Source organism: Scomber scombrus, chromosome 10 (assembly GCF_963691925.1).
Source record: "Scomber scombrus chromosome 10, fScoSco1.1, whole genome shotgun sequence".
Taxonomy (NCBI): Eukaryota; Metazoa; Chordata; class Actinopteri; order Scombriformes; family Scombridae; genus Scomber; species Scomber scombrus.
This window is the reverse complement of record NC_084979.1, coordinates 15,542,510-15,563,806: the sequence shown is the minus strand read 5'-3', so window position 1 is coordinate 15,563,806 and position 21,297 is coordinate 15,542,510. Positions and strand designations below refer to the sequence as shown.

The 21,297-nt window shown below is 40.2% G+C and overlaps 1 protein-coding gene across 1 annotated transcript; it reads left to right on the top strand.

Annotated features, from left to right (window-relative positions):
• Window positions 1-966: 966 nt before the first annotated feature.
• LOC133987883 (dihydropyridine-sensitive L-type skeletal muscle calcium channel subunit alpha-1-like) lies at window positions 967-20,152 on the top strand. Its single transcript, XM_062427363.1, has 45 exons — window positions 967-1,218; window positions 2,697-2,802; window positions 5,046-5,185; window positions 5,421-5,554; window positions 5,670-5,822; window positions 5,972-6,177; window positions 6,314-6,417; window positions 6,519-6,664; window positions 6,740-6,821; window positions 6,902-7,062; window positions 7,177-7,402; window positions 7,491-7,698; window positions 7,849-7,969; window positions 8,080-8,194; window positions 8,288-8,387; window positions 8,490-8,559; window positions 8,928-9,060; window positions 9,205-9,334; window positions 9,419-9,478; window positions 9,856-9,962; window positions 10,079-10,166; window positions 10,253-10,360; window positions 10,762-10,814; window positions 10,916-11,062; window positions 11,322-11,523; window positions 11,617-11,775; window positions 12,808-12,918; window positions 13,006-13,089; window positions 13,810-13,857; window positions 14,423-14,449; window positions 14,574-14,699; window positions 14,784-14,849; window positions 14,971-15,062; window positions 15,152-15,311; window positions 15,486-15,613; window positions 15,751-15,847; window positions 16,591-16,693; window positions 16,798-16,899; window positions 16,993-17,126; window positions 17,500-17,625; window positions 17,800-18,005; window positions 18,098-18,162; window positions 18,633-18,679; window positions 18,770-18,844; window positions 19,582-20,152. The coding sequence occupies exons 1-45, from the start codon at window positions 1,034-1,036 to the stop codon at window positions 19,897-19,899; spliced, it is 5,559 nt and encodes a 1,852-aa protein (XP_062283347.1). The 5' UTR covers window positions 967-1,033; the 3' UTR covers window positions 19,900-20,152.
• The last annotated feature ends 1,145 nt before the right edge of the window (window positions 20,153-21,297 follow it).

Genomic DNA, 21,297 nt, shown 5'->3' with positions numbered 1-21,297 from the left:
TGTGCAAGTGTTTTAGTATAATTTTCAGTTTTGGGTAACCTTACCTTTTTTTTAACCTCTGGCAGTTCACCACTTACCTTTGTACCATTTCAAGCTATTCATTGGACTTGAACTGCTTGAATTTCAATAAAAAACTGGAAAAATTGGGGTGTTCTAAAACTTTTGACCGGTAGTGTATATTTGTCTATTTTGTTACGAAATTCTAGGATCCAACTGAATAATTCTGAATGAATTTTTATCATGTCATTGTTAAGCGTAACACAGTTAATTTCACTGAATATCAGACAATCAAATTGATTTCAACCGTATCATCCAGACTTAAATTCCATGCATGAAGGATTTAGATGGAGAAACCTCCACATGTAAAAACACTGTATGAAAGTTTTGGATGGTGTGAGCTCTCTCTTAATCATTTATTGCTTTCAGTGTGTTGCTTTCATCAAACCCTTTCTAAACACTGCGCTCCATCTGCAAAATGTCACACTGGAGGCAGAAATATCTGCAACTTTTCTCTCCTCCTCTCCAGCGACACCAGTGTGCAGCAGTAGAGCTGCTGACTTAGTTTTGAAAGAGAGGCTAGATTGAGGACGCAGGTGCTGATATTTCCCCAAACTGTGTCTCTCCTCTTTGTTGTGCTCTCGGCTGCCACTACTGCCCTGCCCCAACCCCCTCTTGATCCCGTCTACTCCCTTCATCCACCTCCTACCCCCCAACCCTCATAACCATCCCCAAGCATGGCCTGTCAGTGGCTCACAGTCTAAATTTAAATTATAGCAGGGCCAACTGTTCCTCCCTGCCTAAGGCGCTTTTTCTGTCAGAGGCCCTCAGCCAGGAGGGGAGGCCTGTGACTGTGTAAGGGAGACAGAGTCAAAGGGAGAGGAGGAAAGGGCAGCGGAGGAGCGCACAGGATCCACAGGTCTGGGACCCAGAGACCTTCGCAACCAGGAGTTATACCGTGCTTCAGTTTGGGATTATACAGTGAGAGGACATCTTTCTCTAGGATCAGGAGCTTGTCTCAGGTGAAGGAATCAGGATGGCGGCCAACGGAGATGCAGCCAAGCCGGTCATCATGAATGAAGAGGAGCTGAAGAGGAAGCAAAGGGAGAAGTTGAAGAAGCTACAGGCCACGGGGGGAAACCCACGACCTGCAAGAACCCTCTTCCTCTTCACCCTCAAAAATCACTTCCGCAAGGCCTGCATCAACATTGTGGAGTGGAAGTATCCTTTATCTTTTATACACACATACACACACCTATATTATACTTACACAACCCACAGACAATTGTGTTTATAATATTATTTGGACACAGCTTATTCAGTCTCATTAAAGAAATACAATATCTGAGTAATTACAAGCGTTCTTAAACATTTCCAGTATGTAAGATACTGAAGCTATTATAAGGTTATTACAATATAAAAGGCTCCATTTAATATCATTGACAGTGAGTGTATACAGAAATTATTTGTACACCCAAGCCAAGTTTCCCACTAATCTGTGTCAAGTCCATCCCTAAAGTGTGTTGATGTTTGTTATGTATCTGGTAGCCCTGTGTCAAAGTCAAGTTTGTAGCCCTTTGGCTTTTCAACCATTTACATTTGGCAGACTTAAACGATTACTGACGCCATCTCTTTGGTTCTAAGTAGCTGACACTCTGTGTTTAATACGGAAAGCGTCACCCTGAAATGCTAACACTATCTGAGGCTCTAAGCACGAATAAAAGGCAGGCTGCTGGGGGGGGGGGGGGGGGGGGGGGGGGGGGGGGGGGGGGGGGGTGCTTTTAGCTTGAAGTCCATTCCTGGATTATACATATTTTAGTATCCAAAATAGAATGGCTTGATCATAATTATCTAGTTACAGCCTTGTCTTCAAAGCATTTAAAACAGGACATGCAATCTTATTTCATTAATTATAATTGTATTAAAATTCGCCCCCATATGCTTGAGAAAGTCATGGGGAGTTTTTAGAGCAGCAGTATAATCACATTGGTATGTCATTCTGTAGCACAGGGCATATGTGCTTTATATCGAGCAAAATTACAGAAATACACCAAAACTCCTTAACTTCTTCTTATTTTACTTATAAGAAGCTATCACCTCACAGGTGTTAGAAAAAAATAACCATGTCATAGAAAAATTGTGTTTAAATGGTTCGGTCATATTCTTGGGCTCTGCAGCTGTCCTGTGCCATCACAGGGAGACATGATGCTGACCTGGCAGGGGAATTCTCTCAGAGAGCCCCCTACTGACGAGAATGAAGCACAACAGCAGACAAGATTACACTTTGCTGTGACGGCTGTGTTGACTACCCAATGGGCTATTATAGGGATGATGTTTCATGCAGCATCTACAGGCGCTGATTATTGTTGGCTGGGCTGCTTTACTTGTTGTGTTACATTGCATTACAAAAAAAGTAATAATGATCTTTATTTGTATAGCACCTTTCTTAACATAGTTACGAAGTGCTTGTACAGATAAAAAAGACACAAGTACAGAGCAACTGAAACAGAAGAAGAGATGGAGCATTTATTTACTAAAAGTGGCTCCTCTGTTGCTAATATTTACTTTGCATGTACACAGTGAACTCAATTGTCATCATGAATTATTCCAGGTTAATTGTATCCCTTTGTTGATGCTTCATTATATTGTACTAGTCCTGCTCATGTATTGTTGTTATGATCCTGAGCTTCCCCATCCAGAACCTTTGAGATCATCATCTTATTAACCATCTTTGCAAACTGCATAGCTCTGGCTGTGTTCCTACCAATGCCCGAAGAAGATACCAATAACACCAATTCAAGCTTGGTGAGTATGAGCGAAAATACTCTTCCTTTGATATATGACTCAGGACTCTATGAGGAGGCAAGTCCTGGTGGATGAGCATAGTATTCATATTTGTTTGATGTAATATGCTGTATATGGAAAAGACAGTATTTCACTCATGCTCTCTGGCTTCTACAGTTTCCAGTTTTCTATTATGATCAGTCGATGACAGTGTGTGGCTATGTTCAAAATATGAATGTGTTTGTTTTGAGACCGGTTAATCAAGGACTTCAAAGCTTAGTGTTTCAGCTGGTCACTGGTCAGAGTGCCAAAGAGTGCCATTCAAATGCCTCCCGACACAACTCAGTTCTTTTCTTGGAGTCCCATCTGTGCTTAGTAGTTTATCCTCCTCTAACCAGAAACTGGCTGTTGAAAAAGAAATTGGTACAAAAGCATGAAACACTATATACTATGTGGGTAGAATTTTTTTTTACCTACATGGATACAATTTACATAGTACAGAGACATTAGATGCAGTAATGTCTCATAGTGCCAACATTTGTTTCTACACAGGATTTATGCTTAGGATAAAATATACAGCCCTTTAAAGCAAAGCTCATTATATCTGAGTTGGTGAGTTATTGTGGGATTTCATAGCATTTTCTGCGAGGCAATGATATAGAAACTTTTGTCACACATTCTGCGAAAACTGAAATGGTTTAAGTTTCCTCAATAACAGTTTCTCACTGTGTCAAAAAAGCATGAACTAGTTGGGTGGCAGGTGTTTGATCCCGGTGCTACTTATGTATGTGTTCATCTACCTCAAGCTGTAGGTGTGTGTTTACACTGCTGTGAGGCTGTGGATCATGCCACCCAGGGAATTTCGTCTTAAAAGAGTCTATGTGGGGTGTTGTGAGGAAAAGATACACGTTTTCTTTTACTCATTGTACACATTTTGCCAATCTTGAATTATGTTGAATTGACACAGGTATTGACAAGGCTCAGAATGTTAGACTTTGAAAAGATATGAGGCTCATTGTCTCTGAGAAGTCTGACGTCCAGTGCAATGTCAACATGTAGCACCCATAAGCAACATTAGAGCTTATATCAGTCTTGTCGGTATACAACCATCTGACCTAGACCCTTGTCCAAATTCACAAAGTAGGTATCTGGACCTGTAACAGATCCCATTTTCTATAATATCCCTGCTTTGGCAGCCCACAGCCAAATAAATAAATACTTCGCCAGCCCCCTCACAAATCCTTCTTACTTCTGAGTGGGCCATTCAGCAGAGGTGAGCAATGTAAGAAGAGCTGGTCAACTCCACCCCCCTATTGCTGTTACAAGTAGGTCAGCCCAGACCCCACTGACGCAGGCACAGGGATTACAGAAGAGTCCACAAATGTTGTCTTGTGTAACCACTGTCATAAAATGTGATGGTTTGTAACACTGACATACTGCTGTATAGAAATGCAGCTATGGTATCGTTGTCTCCCTGCTTGGTTTAAATGGAATAACAAGATTTCTAATATATTAATGTTAATGTATGCTGATTCAGGACTTGAGAACTGCTGCTGGGTGGTTCAGCCAAACAATGTTGACCTAATTTGTTTAAAACGATCTCATAGCATTTATGGAATACTTCAAATTAACTCACCAATCATGATGGTAACTGGGGCTGGATTCCCATAGAGCTAGGCTGTACTATGCTCTTCTCAGATTACAGCTTCTTTGAATCGAAGTCAATAATATAACAACTAATATACACGTATACCCAAACAATATAAAGCCTGAGGAAAACCATGCTTGGTTCTGTGTCTGTCTGCTGTGTGTCGACCTCCTTTGTCTCTGAAAAAATCAACACTGATGATAAAACCACAGACTATGTGCAAACAGATATTTTGATTCCACCATCCCAACATGTATCTGTTTAACACTTCTGAAAAAAGCATTTCTTTTTTTAAATTTAAACAGTTTGCTGTGTTAGACTATCTGACAAAGCTCCTTAATTCTTGCATTCATCACTATGTGACTCATGGGCCACCCATCTGTTTAAACCTTCTGGGGTCATGTTTAATTTGCATTTAAATGAGCTAACAGGCTATCAAATCTAATGAGTTCACCCAATACCAGCAACTGTGTTGTTGAACACTTAATGCTGTTCCTCCTAGCAGGTGCTAAATGCCAATGTTGTCATGTACTCCAACTATTCTATATTTTACTGCATCTGAAGTTTATGAGCTTTCTAAAATGTAATTCCCTTATTTGTGTTTGTCTTTCTTCAGGAGAGTCTGGAATATATCTTCATGATTGTCTTCACATTAGAGTGCTTTCTGAAGATAGTGGCGTATGGGTTGTTCTTCCATGAAGGCGCCTATTTAAGGAACTGTTGGAACATATTAGACTTTGTCATCGTCTTCATGGGGTAAGATGAGCCGTGGGCTGCAGGTGGATTTCTCTGCCACCAAAGGCCACAGCTTTCTTTTGACCACATCAAAATAACTGCCATTGACACTTAAACAGCTGAAAATATAACTGACATTTTGCATTGCTAAAGTACTACAACAGATGAGGTGTATGAGATTATTGAGTGAAGTTACACATTTCAACTCATTTAAGCAACAGTTTTGCACTCATAGCTGTATGATATTTTCCTATAGTCTCTTTACATTTGCCTTGGATACCATCAATAAGATAGCAGATGTGCCGGTGGACAAAGGTGGTGGGTTTGACATGAAGGCGCTGAGAGCCTTCAGAGTGCTGCGACCCCTCCGCCTTGTCTCTGGAGTTCCCAGTAAGAACCCTTTCTTTAATCCACACATAATGCAGAATGCCACTGTTTCTTGTTTATACAATTTGATCCATTTGAATGGACTGCTGAGATGTTTTGATTTTACTCTCACATTCAGGCCTGCAGGTAGTGATGAACTCCATCCTCAAAGCCATGCTGCCTCTGCTGCACATCGCGCTGCTGGTCTTTTTATTGGTCACTATTTATGCCATCATGGGATTGGAACTCTTCAAGTGCAAAATGCATAAGACCTGCTATTATTCTGGCACAAGTATGTATAAAGGGTTCAATCTGACACTGTTGTGATTATATATGCTGTCATTTCTTCTCATAAATTGACTGAATTCAGTTAAAATTTTGGAAATTTAATTGTGAGCTTAATTTGGAAAATATCATTCATCACCTCTTGTCGGCCCACAGATATCTATTCTACAGCAGAAGGTGAGCTACCTGCACCCTGTGCTCAGGCTGGTAACGGACGCCGCTGCATGATCAACGGCTCTGAGTGTCGGCCAGGCTGGGAAGGTCCCAACAATGGCATCACCCACTTCGATAACATTGGCTTTGCTATGCTTACTGTCTACCAGTGTATTACCATGGAGGGATGGACCAAAGTGCTCTACTGGGTTAGTGACGGCTAAGTTGTTTCCCAGTTACAGGACTGTGGTACTTGTGGCCAACACCTCGACATTTGACAGCATTTTAGGTAGATACAATATACCTAACAGGATTCATTGTGGCTGACCATGTGTTGTCTTTTAGGTTAATGATGCCATAGGAAATGAATGGCCCTGGCTTTATTTTGTTCCCCTCATTCTTCTGGGTTCCTTCTTTATGCTCAATCTGGTTCTTGGCGTGCTCAGCGGGTAAGAAAACTTTGTAGCTACCTTTTTCTCTGCTTCTTCTTGTGAGCAAACTGAAAAATAATCACACGTGCTGTTTAACTTTTTTTTGTCATTCCACTCAGAGAGTTTACCAAAGAGAGAGAGAAGGCCAGGTCACGTGGAGAGTTTCAGAAGTTGCGAGAGCGCCAGCAGCTGGATGAGGACCTTCATGGCTACATGGAGTGGATCACTCACGCCGAAGTCCTTGATGCTGACAGAGAGGGCAAAGGTCAGTACTATAAACCACCTCAGCACCCATGCTATGTGTAGAGGTTTTGAATTGCAACTATTCTTCTCTTGTCAGGACTCCTGCCTTTGACCAGTGGAGATTCAGACACAGACAGCCTGTATGACATGGAAGGCAAGAGTCAGATTGTGTACTACTAGTAAGTGTGCTGTTTTGTAAATGTGTTTATGTTGACATGCTTGGCTTGGCAAAGTGAGCTAGCATTATGTTTTTATTTAGTCGCCTGGCCCGTCGCTGGAACCGGTTCTTCAGAATGAAGTGCCTGGTCTATGTGAAAACTAAGGCTTTTTACTGGCTGGTGATGTTCCTCGTCTTCCTCAACACCCTAACCATAGCAACAGAGCACCACCACCAGTCTGAATCGCTCACTTCCTTACAAGGTTGGTGATTGACATGCACATCATTGTGAAGATGATTGTGAATATTTTATTCCATGAATTGTTTCCTCCCAGCTTCATTCATTCATTCATCTTTCTCTTCTCTTTTCTCATCAGATGTGGCCAGCCGTGTACTGCTGGTGCTATTTGTCATAGAGATGTTTGTGAAGATGTATGCTCTGGGTCCCAGAGCGTATTTCATGTCGCTGTTCAACCGTTTTGACTTCTTTGTGGTGCTGTGTGGTATCCTGGAGATGATCATGTTGTCCACGGGTGTCGTGACTCCTCTGGGTTTCTCTGTACTCAGGTGTATTCGCCTGCTGAGGTTCCTTAAAGTCACAAAGTGAGTCTTGTCCCCTCAAAAGATCATTGTATTAAATTTAACAGTCGTAGTGTACTTAACACCTCTCCTCTCTCTCAACTGCTTGCAGGTATTGGACCTCTCTGAGTAATCTTGTGGCCTCTCTCCTGAATTCTGTCCGCTCCATTGCCTCCCTACTCCTTCTTCTCTTCCTCTTTATCGTCATCTTTTCACTGCTGGGCATGCAGGTGTTTGGGGGGAAATTCATTTTTTCTGGATCCAGACCCCGGCGCAGTAACTTTGACAACTTCCCTCAAGCCCTCATCAGTGTATTCCAGGTGAGACTACACTCCCTTTGTTTAAATTTCTTTGATTTTTATGATCCACAGTCTTAGGGAAGCTCATTTACAGTGGTATCATCTACCTCCTCCATTCATAAATGACACTAGTATATTATTGTCATTTTTTAACACCTCACTGTCTATCAGATCTTAACAGGAGAGGAATGGACTTCCATCATGTACAACGGCATTATGGCCTATGGAGGGCCTGTCATCCCTGGCATCCTGGTTGCCATCTACTTCATTGTCCTCTTTGTCTGTGGAAACTGTATCCTTCACATAAACTCAACATACATATATGATTAAAAACCTGTATACATAGAAATAATGCTAGCAATAATGCCAAGGTTTTTGTTTCCCTGAGCTCAGTGCAACCAGATATCCTTCTCAATGTCTTCTTGGCCATTGCTGTCGACAACCTCGCAGAGGCTGAGAGTCTGACTTCAGCTCAGAAAGAGAAGGCAGAGGAGAAGTTGAGGAGGAAGCTACTAAGGTGAATAAAATAATACTGAAATGAACTGCTCTGTCTACTCTACTACCAGTAGAGGTGAATTCTATTCCTTTCCTTTCTTTGCTTGCCCTCCAGGTCAAAAATGCCAGACAAGACTGATGAGGAGAGGGAGCGGTTGGCTAAAAAACTGGCAGACCAGAGGGCCAAGATAGAGGGCATGCCCACCACAGCCAAGGTTAGTGTTGTTTCTGGCATCATATCACAAGTTTACTCTTGGCGCTGGTATACAAGTTACAGTCATACATTGCTATAATATGTATTCACTGTCTTTTTTTAGCTCAAAGTTGATGAGTTTGAGTCCAATGTCAATGAAGTGAAAGATCCATTCCCACCTGCCGACTTCCCAGGTAACAAAAAATAACTAAACATCTAAATTTATTGCATCTCTGACTTCTGAACTATTCCACTTTTCTCACTGATGTGGTTGTAGCAGAAGTAGGTTACTGATTGCAGGAATTTGTATTCATTACACTGGCTGTTTACCAGTGCCGCTGTCTTGGTTATGTTACAGTACAAGGATAGTAACCCCTCATTATTATTAGACTCAGCCAATCCCCTGAGCTGGTTTCATAGCAGGATCTAAAGTTAGGCCATTTTCACACTACTCTGGTGACAGCCATATAAAGCCTACTACATATAACACCAATATATTGGAGGATTGTCATGGCTGTATGTAATTTTGAATCTCCAACCTTCGCTTTCTTCCTCATGTTAGGTGACGATGAAGAGGAAGAGCCTGAAATTCCCATCAGCCCTCGCCCCCGACCAATGGCCGACCTGCAGCTGAAAGAGGAAGCTGTTCCGTTGCCTGAAGCCAGCTCCTTTTTCGTCTTTGGCCCTCAGAACAAGTAGGAACCAGACATACCAACCTGAGAATAACAGATGTCAGAGTGGTTATATTTCAGTGTTGTCTTTTATTGTCTATTTGTGTACATACATATGTACTATAAGTCTGTGTATGTGATTACATTTGTCTGTTTGCTTGTATCCAGGTTCCGTAAACTGTGCTACAAGATCATCAATGCCTCGTCCTTCACCAACTTAATCCTCCTGTTTATCCTCCTCTCCTCCATCTCCCTGGCAGCTGAAGACCCCATTGATCCCAAGTCCTATAGAAACCAGGTGACAACTAGGTCTATGACTATAGACTCAACATTTACTGAAGAATAAGAATAATAACCTTATTTTCTGTAACTTTTACTCCAGATCTTGGCATATGCTGATATTGTCTTCACAACTGTGTTCACTATTGAGATTGTACTGAAGGTAAGTAGCATGAAATTGAGGCTGATATTCTGTGTTTAAATATGTCCGTATTGTTTCCAGAAGAAAAAGCCCCAGAAACATTAAAAGCATTAAAACCTTTATAAATGACTGAAAAATGCATTATACAGAAACAGCTTTACATGGAGGTGAAGCATATTAAAGAATGATGCAGATTTCCAGAGATACCATATTAAGAAACTGAATATGCAGACTTAACTCATGATGGTAGTAGTCCAGCTGAACACTAAATTCAGTTACCTGCATAAATAAATGATTAAAGCTCATAACATTCAATGCAACTCATTATTTGTCTTGTGAAATAAAATTGATGCTTGGTTCAGTATTCTGGGTATAACTATATTATATCTACCTGACAGATGACAGTATATGGTGCATTCATGCACGAGGGCTCCTTCTGTCGCAACTCCTTCAATATTCTGGATCTGATTGTGGTGACTGTCTCCCTGCTTTCTATGGGAATGGAGTGAGTATACATTTTGAGATTGCCACATTAGATATACAATGTCCTGGTCAAATTTTCCCCATTAATTACTCTTGATGTGCATATCAAGATTGGTGTTTGTCATGTGCTGCATGCAGATCGAGTGCCATCTCTGTGGTGAAGATTCTCAGGGTGCTTAGGGTGCTGAGGCCTCTCAGGGCTATCAACAGAGCTAAAGGATTAAAGGTACAACACACAAATCTGCATCTTTAATCAGTATATAGTGGTTTAAACTTTTTTTTAACCCACTCATTGTTTGTCTTTATTTACAGCATGTAGTCCAGTGTGTGTTTGTGGCCATCAAAACCATCGGCAACATCGTCCTGGTCACGATGCTGCTGAATTTCATTTTTGCCTGTATAGGAGTACAACTTTTCAAGGTAGGTTATTTGTATTTCCTATTTATTTATGCATTTACTATGGCATTAGTTTTCATAAGGAGGTGCAGGGGAGGGTTTTCTCTTTTGCGATGGAGAACAAATGTCCATGACAGTTGATAGTTTGTTTTTTTTTGTTTTTATTTTGGCATGAACAGTATGTCTCCATCTCAAAAATGAAAAAGTCTTCAAAGTGTTGGCAGGTCTATGTTACTGTCTGGACAACACTGCTAAATAAATAATAATAAAATGCTAAATAATTAGCATTTAATGTGTTTTTGTAATTTAATCATGACACAATACACGCATACATTTAAAGAAAAAACAATCATTGGCATTCACAATCTTCCACATATCGATGCTTCACTGTGTATAAAATGCGCCACTGTTTCTTTCCCTCTTAGGGTAAATTCTACAGCTGCACAGACCCAGTCAAAATGACTGCGGAGGAATGCCAGTAAGGCAAACATGTTTCACACGTCATATATTTCCTCTACTATATAAAAACCAAAATGCAAGTGCTATTTTAGAGTGACAATTTATTGTATCTTCTCTCAGGGGATCCTTCGTGAAGTACATGGAGAATTCGCTAGAAGACACAGTGGTGGCTAAGAGAGAATGGATCAATAGTGACTTTAACTTTGACAACGTGCTCTACGGCATGCTGGCTCTATTCACTGTTTCAACATTTGAGGGCTGGCCAAAGTAAGCACAGATTACAGTTTTATTTGACAGATCACGTCTTTGATAGGATTTTTTTCAATCCTATCAGTTTGAATGAGTTAGACATAATATTGTATTATGTGGATATTGGGTTTGAATTCCATTGCCTGGAGTGAGAGATGGCGAAAGAGGCAATACATCCTTTTTAATCTGCTGAATCATAAATTCCATCTATACAAATTAGCCCTATTGTATCTCTGATCTCTGATCTTTGTCCTGATAATATCCCCTCTTCTCCCAGACTGTTATACAGAGCCATAGATTCAGACAAAGAAGACATGGGCCCTGTCTTCAACAATCGTGTGGACGTTTCCATCTTCTTCATCGTCTACATCATCCTCATTGCCTTCTTCATGATGAATATCTTCGTGGGCTTTGTCATTGTCACTTTCCAGGAGCAGGGCGAGCAGGAGTATAAGGACTGTGAGCTGGACAAGAACCAGGTGCACTGAAACCCCAAACCCAAAAACGTGTGTGTAGAATGAGTAATTATTTTTTCTTTTAACCCACATTCTGTCTGCCCTGCCTCCCTTCAGCGTCAGTGTGTGCAGTACGCCCTGAAGGCTCGTCCTCTGAGGTGCTACATCCCCAAAAACCCCTACCAGTACAGGGTGTGGTATATAGTCACCTCCTGCTACTTTGAGTACCTCATGTTCTTCCTAATTATGCTCAACACCTTGTGTCTGGGGATGCAGGTATGTAGATTAAGGTCAACCTAAAAACACTCATATTGTATTGAAGCTCATGACAAACAAAATTCAGTGTCAATATTCAGTATCTTTAGATGTTAGATTTCTATTTCAAAATCACAAGTGTTCAGTGTATGATACCGCATTTAATTAATGAGAAAATGGGAACTTTGAAACAGTATTTAGCATATGGGACTATGCAACTTTCCAGCAAAATCACAGACTAATTAATTTTGGGGTAGTCTGGAGCATTAATTTAATATGCCCTACATATTTCTTTTTGAATTAATTTGCAAAATCTTCTTGTACAGGGAAGTTTTCAAAAAAAAGGTTTGCTGGACTGCTATAATGAATTATTAAGAATTATTAAGGACTAGTGCCAGTTTATTAAAACTTTGATTCATGCGTGGGTTTTTTCATCATCTCTTTTGGTTTATCAGTTAAATGACACAGTACTGACCAAGTTAATCATGAGTTTGGATGGTTGGAAAGTTGGATGATGATGGTGGACAAGGCTATGAACAAAATAAGACTCAAGCTATATTTATATGAAAAAAATAGAATTAAAATTAATTTTCTCAATCATCTTCTAACTATGAGTGACGGGTTCCCACATGAAACTCCTTCCGGAGTTCGAACAATTTTGGTTACTTCATATTAAGATTTTCTCTGTGCTCTTCTCCCTGATTTAAAGTGGACAGGGCTTGATTAGAAAATATAAAATCGTACACTTCTGTGGACTAATCAGGATTTAGTAACGCTTTAATCCAAATTTCGAAATTTGGTGTTTTTGTGGTTACCGTTAATCAAATCTGATGAAACCACACACACAGTTCTGATGAAATGGATAGGCTGAGTTTTTGAGTGTTAAATTAATCAATAAAGCCTTAAGATGTTTTTCAACTTTTGAAGTGAATTGTTCATGAATGTTGACTTTTATAGAGAATTACTTTTCAGGCTGGTATATTGCTCTAATGTTAATATTTCTTACCAGTTAGTAGCATGTCAAGATTAATATTTGCTTTCCCTTTTGAACAGCACTGTAACCAGTCAGACCATGTGACCAAACTGTCAGACACTCTGAACTTGATCTTCACTGTGCTTTTCACTGTGGAGATGATTCTCAAGCTCATGGCCTTCAAAGCGAGGGTAAAGCCTCCAACATTTGTCTTTCAAACAGAGATCTTCCCAGTCTAGTGTCCTACTGTCTCATCAGTGCTGTATTGGTCTGCACAGGGCTACTTTGGAGACCCCTGGAACGTGTTTGACTTCATCATTGTCATCGGTAGCGTTGTTGATGTCATCCTGAGTGAAGTCGATGTGAGTACAGATCATGAGACTTATATTTTTTAATGTTCTAATCAATTTCACAGATATCAAATTCTCATTGCAGGTGTTGTATATTAAAGTCCCTTGTGCTGTCTTAATGAGACATTCCCAGTCAATAGTGTGATTTGTATTAAAATGACTGTATGTATTTATTCAATGCTCTGACCCAGAAGCATATTATCATGGCCCAACAACTGATTGTTGCCGGCAGAACTAGCTCTCAGCCTCAGGACATGGTCAGTACTGTCGTTGGCCATTCCCACGTGAACCCCTCTCTCACCCACCACAGTGCCTGGCGCAACCTCTGAAGCATTGCCATCTTCATCATCAAACCACAAAACCTTCCATTATTCCATTATTCCCACAATGATCCATTGCAGTATTTTCAGTGACTCAGTGTTTGTGTGTTGTTTGGGCACTTTAAAAAGAGCACAGTATGGATTGAGGAACTATTTTATGTGGTAATGCTGCACCAACTCAATGTTTTAATGTGTTTTTTCTGGCCAGTTACAGTTATTATCCTCTTTGTTGTTTCTCTCCATTGTTGCACTGTATTGTTGTCATCTTTTTCATCCACAAACACTAGCTTGTGACTATTTCAAATCCTCTCTTTCGCCCACTCTTCCTCTTCTGCCTCTCCTTTTGCATAATTTCCTTCTCAATCCCTTTGTCCTCCATGCATCTCACTCCTCATCTGTCTATCCTTCACAGACTGCCCTGGCCTCCAGTGGAGGACTGTACTGTCTCCATGGCTGCGCTGTAAATATCTGATCTCCACTGCACTGCACTGCTGCATGAGCCTGCTGTGTGAGCACTCCACTATGTTCTCGACTAAACTGTACTGAACCTTGTGTGGCTCAAACTGGGTTACTGCTGGTGAAACATCTGTGTTTCTACTGGCTCTCATCTTACAGAGCAAATGTAAGATAAGATATAGCAAGGTATTTGCTATATTGTGTTCCAGTAGGGCTCGAATAGTTTATACAAAGAGGGCCACAGCAAGTATTAATGACGGCTGGATTGACTGAAAACTGTTAATATTTTTACAATAAAGTGTGTGTTTATTAATTGTTTTGCATGAGTTACAAATTGCTATTGTTCTAGTTTTCAGCAACTAAGACCTGAATTTTGGAAGCTTTGTAACTCATCAAAGGTGGAAGAACTGAATCTAATATTAACCCTATTTTGAGATTGTAAATCATACCATAATAATGTTTGACATTTGATCAATGCCATGTCCATAATGTCTCCTATTGTGATAATATACCCTCTATCAAATATAACTCATGTAACTACACTATATTGTATCTTCTACTTTGTGCAGGAGACAAATCCCATGCAAGTTATTGCGGTAAGCCAGAACTCTCCCAGTATTTCAAATGAGAAATGTTTTTTCTGTTGGTTTGTTGTTGTTGTTGTTGTTGTTTGTTTGTTTGTTTGTTTTCATCAAATTCTTTTTGTCTTTTTGCCTGCAGTCCTCTGAAAATGCCTCAGTTTCCATCACGTTCTTCCGACTCTTCCGTGTCATGCGTCTTGTCAAGCTGCTGAACCGTTCGGAGGGCATCCGTAACCTGTTGTGGACCTTCATCAAGTCTTTCCAGGTTTGTCATCATCATTATCTTTCTCCACTCTGCTGCCAAGTGATCACTTTTCAATCATTTGACTGTTTGTGTTTGTGTCTCCAGGCTCTCCCTCATGTAGCTCTGCTCATCGTGATGCTCTTCTTTATCTACGCTGTCATAGGGATGCAGGTACAGTCTTCAATATATATTTTTCTGGAGGTTTCTCTGCAGTTTTTCTGCCTAAATATGGCTTTTAGACTATAAACAATTCCTACACTGATTTTTGACTGGGATTGTAACAACCCTTCAGATCTTCGGGAAGGTAGCCTTAGTGGACGGCTCCCAAATCAACCGCAACAACAACTTCCAGACATTCCCTCAGGCTGTTCTCATGTTATTCCGGTGAGTGTCTGAGCCAGGATGAGGTTCAAAGGTCACTGGATCCGAGGTCAAAAACTGAGTCAAGATCTCATTGTGGTTTATGTGCTCAGATGTGCTACTGGAGAGGCTTGGCAGGAGGTCATGATGGCTTCTATGTATGGGAAGAAGTGTGACCCCAAGTCCGACTTCCTGCCAGGAGAGGAGTACACCTGCGGATCCAACTTTGCTGTCTTCTACTTCCTCAGCTTCTACTGTCTCTGTGCCTTCCTGGTGAGCAGCAGGCAGAAAGGCATCATTTATCTTTTAGCTGCATAGTATTATGCCTAATGTTTGTTGTTGTATTTTAACGATCATCATATGAGGGAGAATAATCAAAGAATAATAATAATAATAAAAAAGAAACATTTTTGTATGAATAAGCATTTTTTTTCCTCTCTACTGCAGATCCTCAACCTGTTCGTAGCTGTCATTATGGACAACTTCGACTACCTGACCCGTGATTGGTCTCTCCTTGGTCCACACCATCTGGACGAGTTTAAGAAGATCTGGGCTGAATATGACCCAGAAGCCACGTAAGCCTGAACACATCAAGATCTACAAATTCAATCTCATTGTCAATTTATTTAAGCTCAGTTAACTCCCAGGATTCGCTTAGCCTTAAGTGGGTGCCAAATCAAGACCAGTATAAAATGTTTCTCTCATGTAACAGGGGGAGAATTAAACATCTGGATGTGGTGACACTGCTGCGACGCATCCAGCCTCCACTGGGCTTTGGCAAGTTCTGTCCTCATCGTGCTGCATGCAAGGTACATGCAATTATAAAGAGGATCAAGCATCATGTTTTGCATATATGCAACTTATTACACAGGGAGTTAGCAGTTAAATAATAACATTAACAATAGCACTGTTGAGGGACATTGTGCAAAATAACATGCAGAGAGACAATACACAAAAAGAGACATCATAACATGGGAAATACATTACATGGCCATATAAAACTATAATTAAATGCTACATTTTAGAATAGTAGTAAAAAGTATAGTAAAAAGTGTGAAAATTAATGCAGATTAATAGAATGTGAGATTCACAAATTAAAAGTGACATTTGTTTGTGAAATAAAAAATATTTTTACTTTTTTAAAGTGTATGTATGTATGTATATATATATATATATATATGTATATATATATATATATATATATACACACACATATATATATGATATAATAGACAATTTAAAAAGAGAACTGAACATTTTCAAATGTGTTTGTGTTTGTTTTTCTTCCATATTATCAGTTTGAAAGATTATACAGTAGAGTATATAGTAGTATTACATATAGTATCTCCTACACATCAAGGCCCCCCCATGTTCACTTCATCTCCCTCTCAAGCCTCCCCCTCCCTCCCCTAAACTAATATTAATAAATGATAATGATGACACTAATAGATACACTGAATTAAGTGAGTTGATAAAACTAAAGGAGGGGGGAAAAATGTACTTTGTTCTATTCCTCACTGGTGCTCACATTCTTTCGACTTCCTGTACGCAGCGCTTGGTTGGCATGAACATGCCTCTCAACAGCGATGGCACCGTCACCTTCAATGCCACCCTGTTTGCTTTGGTCAGAACTGCACTCAAGATCAAAACAGAAGGTACAGCTCATCATTACGGATTACAGTTAATATCCAATAATGTGTTTGCTTCGGTCTTATGTAGATATCCCATGATTCCCATGATTCTGGATTGTTCTTAACAGGTGACTTTGAGCAGGCCAACGAGGAGCTGAGAGCCATTATAAAGCAAATCTGGAAACGCACCAGTATGAAACTGTTAGATCAGGTCATCCCCCCAATAGGAGGCAAGCCTATTAACAAAAATAGAATTACTTGATATTTACAAAATAATCCAGTACTTTTCATACTGACAGCAGTCTGCTTTGACTGGTTTATAGATGATGAGGTGACTGTGGGGAAATTCTACGCCACCTTCCTGCTCCAGGACCATTTCCGTAAATTCTTGAAGCGCCAGGAGGAGTATTATGGCTACAGGCCTACTAAGAAGAACGCATCAGGCCCAGAGATCCAGGTGAGCAGCCCATGTGGGGCAGGGTGGGACCAAAATCACAATATTTTTGAAATGTTTAAAATACCAGACAAAAAAATCACTGTATTATATCTGAAAATTGGTCACAAGCTTTCACTTCCACTATGCAAAAATGCATTTTGTTTCTCTTTAGGCTCCTATGACACAAATAAATCAATACAAAAATTTTAACAGTAAATAAAATTTTTTTTCATGCACACCACTGTTACCAATTCTTACTTTTCTCTTAGTGAAACCCTGCCTGTATCTCTCCTCTTGCATATCTTCTTTGTGTAGCTTAATCTTTCCTGTCCTTATGAACATGCTGCTGTGTGACTCTGCTCTGCATTTTCACCATTCTCCACATTTTTTCTAGGCGGGTTTGAGGAATATAGAGGAAGAGGCAGCTCCAGAGATGCACAGGGCCATTTCAGGAGACCTGCAGAATGAGGAGGAGATGGACAGAGCTATGGAGGAAGCTGGAGAAGAGGCCATTTTCCAGGTGAGAAGCAACCTGACAGAACAGACATACTGATGCACATATTCTGGATTATAATGGTCGACAAGGTGGAAATCTTGTAGCACTAGTTTTGGTGAATGTCAGTTTTGATTTTTTGATTCTAAATTATCATGGGATTATGTCTGCATGTGTGCTCGCTTCACTCTGTATTTCCAGCGTACACACGGTCTGTTCGGGAACCGGGTGGATTCATTCTCCGCTGAGCCCACCAATGGTCAGTCCCCACATATGACCAACCAGCGTCCCCTCAAGTTCTCAGAGAGCCAGCCTGATTCCCCACCAAACTCCTCAGCCTTGGTGCCCACTACCGAGTTTTTCCCCACATCTGCACCAAGGAGCAACACTAACAACAATGCCTTTGCGTGAGTACCAACCATGCTCCCATCTACCAAGGAGACTAGATGACATAAATTTAGGTGGACATGTCTGATGGCTGATTTTTGTTGTTTTTCAGATTTTCATTTGAAAGAGAAGGCAGTCCTGAAGACCTTTACAATCCCAATGAGGATGCAAAGCCAGGTATGCAAAAACATGGTTTGTATTAAGTCTTTTCAGCCCCAGGCCCACTTGGGAATCACCAAAATAATGTATCTACCTTCATGATACATTTTATTTACCCATTGCCTCCTACCATATTTCTGTGGTGAAGAATTATTTTGCTTTTCACTGTATTATAACAGGGTACAGTGTTAAGTGTTTTTTCAGGCACTTTAAATTAGATAAGCAAATAATGTTTGGCAAATGAGTAAGAGCCCTGCATACCTGGGGCTGCAACTAACTTTTCTTTTTTTTTTTATCAACAATTAATTTGCCAATTACTTTTCTTGATTGATTCATCATTTGGCCCATAAAATGTTAGAAAATGGTGAAAATACTCATTATAATTAGACAAACCCCAAGGTGATGTCATGAAATTACAGGGAAGAAGTTACATATTGTTCATTACATTTTAAAATAGATTTGTTTTTTATTTATTCAACCTTTTTTAGACAACCGACACTCTTGGAACTTCACAGTAAGGACTTACAAAACAAAGGTAATATTTTATGAAGTCTGACTCATCAAGCACACATCACGATGAATAGCTCATTTATACAATGTATGGATGCACATCTTTTCTTCACAGTTTCCTTATGACCCCAATTATGGTGATAGTCGGAGTCAGAGCTCCCACACTGCAGCTGACCAGCTTGTCCAGGAGGTAAGTGAGGAAGGACCTCTGACTGACCACCTCTATTAGAAGGAAGGTCAGCTAGAGATGGTTAGATAATGTAGATGCTAATAAACCTAACTACCTTTACCAGATTGGAATAATTACCTGGACATAATTTACACAGTCTGAACTGAATTACATTTTTGTCCCCTTAAAAAGTGCATTCAGCTCAGTTTTAATGTGTTCAGGAATTCAGCACATTTATTTCGACAACAATATGAAATCATTACAATCTGCCTTTCAGCTGGATAACCCAGCCGATGGACATATTGAATTACTGACTGAATTTATAGGACATAAGATATTTTATTTGAACTGTAACATCCAAGTGATCTTTATGAATGTAAAGCTATCATTCAAAGTAGTTCCATTTGGCAGCTACATGATAAGTTTTTTAGGTGACCTCGTCTGTAGTCTCTCTGCTGTTCGTTATACAAAAATTCATAAAAGAATATTGTATTTTAACTTCAGGGTGTTTCAAGTTTCTCAAATGTGTTTGACACAGATTTGAACTGTGCTCCAGTGTTGTTTTGTAGCTGAGTCTGCGTGCCTTCATCAGCAGGGTTCAATAAAATATCACATTATCGTTTGCAGTGTTCAAAATGTCATGCGTGAAATTGCTACATAACAGTATGACTTAATAAAGCAGGAGCTGTGGATTTAAGGCTGATGAATTACCACTTATAATAATGTATGAAAACATTACAGCACGTTTTCTTTTCCAGGCTCTAATAGAAGGTGGTCTGGCCTCTCTAGCCAGAGACTCGGGATTTGTATCTGTGGCTAAGAGGGAGATGGCTGGTGCCATGCACACAACCCTAAATGAGATGGAGGGCGTGGCTCAGGGTATCCTCAAGGAACGCTCCGGCTCCGTCACCTCCAACAGAAAGAGACGCCCCATCCCTGTCCCTCCTCTTGCCCCTGCCATGGCAGCACAGGAAAAAGGCCAGCCAGAGGTGGCCGTGAGGAGAAAGAGACGTCCGATTCCCATAATCCCCGCTCAGACAAGACAAGAGACAACTGAGGCAGACTCCAAAGTTTAGAGGCTGACACTTGAATGGACGTGGTTATCATGTGATTTTTAACACTTCTAGGTGGCTCCACCTCACTTTATCGAGCTTGTTGCCCCTGTGACAATCTTTATCTACTAGCCTGGCTTAAGGTCTGAAAAGTAGGTTGGCTCAGGTTTGGTACATTGTCAAATGTGGTTAAAACCAAATCAATGTGGAACAATATATCTGATGACAAAAACATCTTCAGATTTATTGAAACTAATAAAAATACTAACTTATCTCATCTCAGAGCGAACAGATTGACGCACTTCTTTCTTTGTAGCGTTTGTTGAGGTTATCCATTCCATATGAGACAACCATATGAGTGAGCTGAGTGTCTGACTGAAGCGTCACGGAGGGAGGTAAGAGTGTGACCGCTAACTAAAGTGACTCAGGGAGCAGAAAGCTCATTTATTGTGCTGCAGTTAAGTGACGACAATGGAAAAAGGACTCCACTGTGGAGAACCGATGACTCAGTTTCTGTGCCCAGAAAACTTCAACGGAATTTCAGTAAGGGCTCTAGTGCATTTGGTCTTTGTTGGTAAAGCATCCCTCTCTGATCCGTTAGGACTTGTGATCTTTTCATCTTTTACTACTGAAATTCACCAGGTTTTCTCCTGCTCACCACTGTTCTTGTATGCAGTTGGTTATCAGCAGATTTTAAAGAGGAAACTTTTTTATTTTTTATTTTGGACAAAGAGATTCATGTAATATCAAAAGATTTTGTTGTGTTACACCATACTGCAGTTTTTTTTCAAGTCACTATATGGTTGCAGGTTTTGTTTTTTAATGACATAAATATGTAATACCTATTTAATAACTATAATCGACCTGTGCAGAGAATGTATCTTAAGCATACCTGGAGTATGGTGGATTTAGCTTTAAAGCTCACTGGGGATTGAAGACATTTTATTCTGCATGGACATAATTTTTGCAAAATTGCACTTTCATGTTTTGTGCCTAAATGCAAACATTTGCAGGCCCATTCAGAGGACTTTTTTTATTATCTGCTGATCAGCCTGTGTTTTACACACGTCTCACAGAGATAGTTTGAGTGAACTTTACAGCTCAACTTCTCACTTTGATTCTCCTTAATTTCTGGATCTGTGCCATTATGGTTGATGTTACATTGGTGTTTTCACCATTGGCAAGAAATAAATCATCCAAAACAATCATTTCTGTGTTTTATTTTTGCAAACAAACCAAATAATCCGATAACACAAACTGTGAGTCTGTGAAGGAAATAATCCTTGTTAGTGCAAACGGAGCCTTGACGAAAAGATATGTGCTTGCAGAAGACGCTGCCCCCTGCAGAAATTACTGTGTGAAAACTGAGAGCCTCTATAAATAGTCTTGCCTAGAAAAGCATCGACTCCCCCTTATGGAATG